The 1,794-nt window shown below is 58.6% G+C and overlaps 1 protein-coding gene across 1 annotated transcript; it reads right to left on the bottom strand.

Moving 5' to 3' along the window:
- Positions 1 to 134: 134 nt before the first annotated feature.
- On the bottom strand, positions 135 to 1,793 carry LOC102037915 (corticosteroid 11-beta-dehydrogenase isozyme 1-like; the record flags this gene model as incomplete). The annotated part of the gene is made up of 3 exons (XM_014310665.1): positions 135 to 406; positions 947 to 1,132; positions 1,718 to 1,793. Coding segments are annotated over 3 exons (534 nt in total), but the record flags the coding sequence as incomplete, so codon positions are not given.
- Position 1,794: the final 1 nt, after the last annotated feature.

Raw genomic sequence — 1,794 nt, 5'->3', positions numbered from 1 at the left:
CGGGGATGGGGGAGAGCGGGGACCCCCGGGGATGGGGGAGAGCTGCACCCAAAGGGGTGTTGGGCTGTGCCAGCCTGTAACCAATGCCCAGATTTACATGGCACGGGGAAGTAAAAGGCTTTTGAGGCTGTTTTTTAGGGCAGACAGGTGGGGTCCCCCTGCAGCAGGGGTGACAGGCTGAGGGGGGGGCAGAGCGGGCAGGAGAAGGAGCCGGGGTGGGGATGCCCAGCCCTGAGCAGGGCTGGCACAGCTCTGCTCTCACCTGTGTCGATGAAGCCGAGGATGCAGAGCGTGATGGAAACATTTATGCTCTGAATGGTGAACTCCTGCCTCAGCGAGCTGAAAAATCCATCCAGGGCAAACTTAGTCGCAGAGTAGGGGACGGTAAAGGGGAACCCGACTTTACCTGGGCACAGAGTGAAGTTCTGTGTTAGCACACGAGGCTGTTCTGCCTGAGCTGCTCTTCTGCCCTCCCTCAGAGACAGGATTTTACCAGTGAGGTGGCATCCTGGCACCTGAACAGCAGCCTTACAAATATTCTTGGTGGCTTCCAGCTCTTAAGGCCAAAGCTGTGGCCCACATCTCTGCTCAGGGCATGGGCAGCCCACAGGAGCCACAAAACCCTCAGAGGGGAGAGATGGAGCAAAGCTGAAACGCCTGTCCCCGGCCTGAGCTGCTCACCAGAGCACTGACCAACACAGCACGGTGGGGTTTAACTGCAGCGCTGGTCAAAAACCAAAATGGGCAGGTTGGATTGAGCAGAAAACAAATTCCGTCAAGAGAATCCCAAACCCATCTGGATTTGGGGCTGGTTTTGGTGGGGGTTTGTGCTGGGCTGGTTTTGGTGGGTTTTGTGCCCGGTGCCTCTGTGTGCTGCTCCTGGCAGTCAGCCCAGGTGCCTCTGGGTGAGTCCCGTGTCACCAGCCTGGTGGCACTGCCCACTCACCTGCCATGGATGAAACCACCACGATGCTGCCCTCGCTCTCCTTCAGCATGGGCAGGGCTGACGTGGCCATGGCCACGTAGCTGAGGAAGTTGATTTCCAGGAGCTTCCGGACGTGCTCAACGTCCCCATCGAAAAAACCAAAGTAGGATGCACCGACGTGGTTCAGAATCAGCATGTCAAGGCCTCCTGCCAGCAGAAAAACAGGCATTAGTGCTGGGGGGAGAGGGCTGCAAGCAGCAAAACAACATTTTCTGGGAGCAGAATAAGTGTAATCCAAGGAAATCAGGTTTTTGGGTCAGAGCTGTGGCCTGTTATCTCCGGAGCAGGGATACAGCCTGGATGGTGGCTGCCAGTAACTATTTTGCTGTGATATATTGTTTTAGTTCAAAACACAAACGCCACGGCCCAAGGGAGATCACCCTGAGCTGTCTGTGGGCCAGGAGGGAGAGGGAGAGGGGAGCTCCCCACGGAGCTGGTGCATTTCTGAGCCGTGACCCTTGGCCGCAGTGGCCGGGGCTGCTGGGTCCCCCAGATCCCCCGGACCCTGGCACTGTGCTGATGAAATCCAGGGCTGTGGCACTGCAGCAGGATGCCAGGGGGCCACAGGGCTGAAATCCAGAGCGCAGTTCAGTTTGAGAGGCAGCAGTGCAGGCAGAGGAGCGGGGCTGCAAAGGGCAGAGTTAGGGGAGGCTTTTCCCGTCTCTCCCTTTTCGCACGTGGCAAACAGCACGGCCAGGACGCTGGCAGTGTGCAGAGCAGGCTCAGACGTACCCAGGGCCAGCTGTGCCTCCCTCACCACGCGCTGGGCGAAGGCCGTGTCCTCCATGGAGCCGCTGACGAAGCGCGCC

The sequence above is a fragment of the Geospiza fortis genome, unplaced genomic scaffold, assembly GCF_000277835.1.
Source record: "Geospiza fortis unplaced genomic scaffold, GeoFor_1.0 scaffold601, whole genome shotgun sequence".
In the NCBI taxonomy this organism is placed as follows: Eukaryota; Metazoa; Chordata; class Aves; order Passeriformes; family Thraupidae; genus Geospiza; species Geospiza fortis.
This window is presented reverse-complemented; position numbering and strand designations above follow the sequence as displayed.